This window comes from Penaeus monodon, chromosome 1 (assembly GCF_015228065.2).
Source record: "Penaeus monodon isolate SGIC_2016 chromosome 1, NSTDA_Pmon_1, whole genome shotgun sequence".
Lineage (NCBI taxonomy): Eukaryota > Metazoa > Arthropoda > Malacostraca > Decapoda > Penaeidae > Penaeus > Penaeus monodon.
Window position 1 is genome coordinate 5,203,408 of NC_051386.1, and position 2,500 is coordinate 5,205,907.

General features: G+C 43.9%; 1 protein-coding gene across 1 annotated transcript; it reads right to left on the minus strand.

Moving 5' to 3' along the window:
• Nucleotides 1-146: 146 nt before the first annotated feature.
• Nucleotides 147-1,875, minus strand: LOC119582653 (collagen alpha-2(I) chain-like). Its single transcript, XM_037931094.1, has 2 exons — nucleotides 1,727-1,875; nucleotides 147-545 (listed from the first exon to the last, which is right to left on the minus strand). The coding sequence occupies exons 1-2, from the start codon at nucleotides 1,736-1,738 to the stop codon at nucleotides 228-230; spliced, it is 330 nt and encodes a 109-aa protein (XP_037787022.1). The 5' UTR covers nucleotides 1,739-1,875; the 3' UTR covers nucleotides 147-227.
• Nucleotides 1,876-2,500: the final 625 nt, after the last annotated feature.

Sequence of the window (2,500 nt, forward strand, 5' to 3'; positions counted from 1 at the left end):
TGTGTGTATGCAGTATCACGTGAATAGACAACTGTACACACACACAACAGTAACGATCGAACATACATACAAACACACATGACACGGCAGCCAGGTTTTCGAGGATGCATAGACATTGCCCCGTGTAAGAGATGAAGTAAAACGCCTTTATCAATAAAAAATAACTCTTATATTTCTACAAAATGCCAAAGAATGACCCGACGAAGGAGACCCCCCCCCCGCGCGCCCTACTTTCCGAAGGCGACGGGACCCGAAGGACCGACGAGGCCGGAGGGTCCGATGACTCCCGAAGGACCCACGAGGCCGGTGAAGGCGTGGTGGACGGGGTGGTGGTGCTGCGGTGCTGCCGGACGAGGAGCCTGAGGAACGAAGGGCTGAGGAACGCCCTGGGCCCCGCTGGTGAACTGCACGGGGCCTGTGGGGCACACTTTACCCGAGGGGCCGACCACGCATCCCGCTGCGTCCACGCCGAAGGTGACTTGTCCTGCAGGAGCTGCCTGGAACTGAGGGGCGGCGGAGCACAGCCCGACGAGGGTGAGGGCCAACTGCGGGAGGAGGAAACACAGGGAATTAAAAGAGGGTCTTCGGGCGATTCGAAGAAGCTGCTGGGCGAACGTGCTGGGCAAAATAATGTTCTCTGTGTGTCTTCTTCTCCTTCTTTTCTATCTCTCTCTATCTTTCTAATCGCTCACTTGTCCATTTGTCTATTTACATTTCCGTCTTGCCTGCTTACGTACCTATCTGTATAAGCACCTTCTTTTTTTGTACCTGTATTTATCTCTCTCTCTCTCTCTCTCTCTCTCTCTCTCTCTCTCTCTCTCTCTCTCTCTCTCTCTCTCTCTCTCTCTCTCTCGCTCTCTCTCTCTCTCCTTTCTCTCTCTCTCTCTGTCTCTTCTCTTCCCATCTCTTCCCTCTCTCTCCCCTACGGTACCGGAATCCAAAATAGTAGTTTATCAACGGCGCGCTTGCTATTCATCGATACAAACTTTTTTTTTTTAATACGTTACGCATTGTATTCCAAAATAATGCTATATCGGAATTCCTGAATTTGCCAGACCTGATATGACTACGTAGTTTTTGACTGTGCTAACGTAATTTAACCAATTTGCATTGAACTAAATACAGCTTTTTCCGAAATTTTCATAAATTCCTCCCCTATGCGTGCTGCTCTGTTCGGACATCGTTCATTTTCTGCCACTCTGAGTTGCAACAAACGCTGCTATATTGCAACATTGTCAAGGAAGTATAGTTTAGATTTTGCACTGCGTACAAAATTATCTAATCCAAAGTTTAAAATATATATATAGGAATAAATGTTACAAATGGGGATAGATCTAAAACCAAATTCTCTATGCTTCATTTCAACGCTGTTCTGTCTCTGAACACATACAACGGGCACATATACCAAGATAACAGGTAGGTATAATGAAACGCATTTGCACGCTCTCCCACACGCCAGCCCTTCTCTCTCTCTCTCTCTCTCTCACTCTCTCCTCTCTCTCTCTCTCTCTCTCTCTCTCCATCTATCTATCTATCTCTTGCTCTGTCTCGCTGCCTCTCTCGTTCTCTGTCTGTCAGTCTGACTTAAACTCTACGTACATTTTCTCTTAGGTTCTCTATGTCTGGCTAACTCATTCTCATTCTCTCTGTCTCCCCCTTTCTCTCTCTGACACACGTGGGACGACGCCTAAAGAGGCAAACCCAACATCAGTCCTTCACTACTTACCAGGAACTTCATTGTGTGTGCTTCTTCGGATCGGAGAGACACGGTGAGTCTACGGAGAACGGCTGCTGCTCCGCTTTATATACGCTCGCGGCGACCTTTAGAGCCTTGGCCACGCCCAGACCACCTGTGCTCCTACCCCACTACCTGTTACCTCGCCCACCGTGCCAGGGTGTCCGGGAGCGAGACATAATGCGGAGGCGACGATGTATACGAAGAGGTAGGAACACGGAAGAGGATGTATGCATTGTTTTGGCTCGCGGCGGGAAGGGAGAGAAAATGTATGGAAATATATTGCATGTCAAGTCGTTGAGTTGTGCATTGTTCTGTAATTTGCATTTTTTTTCTTTGTAAATAGAGCGTCACTAACGATTTTAGTTATAACCATCATCAATATTTTTGTTAACATTATTATCATTGATATTATTATTATCATGATTAATATTACTATTATCATTGGTGTTATCATTGCTATTATCATTATTATTATCATTAATATTATTATTATCATTGTTATCATTATTATCATCATTATCATTATCATTATCATTATCATTATCATTATCATCATCATCATCATCATTATCATCATCATCATCACCATTACTATCATCATAACTATCTTTATTACTATTATTACTATCATACTTAATACCAATATTAAAATAATAAGTATTATTCTCTTCCGCACAAGAATAAATCATTTACATGTAACGTTAAGACTACTTTTTGCCTTTCCAGTTAACGTTCTTCTTATAACATCAGGGTACAAAGCTA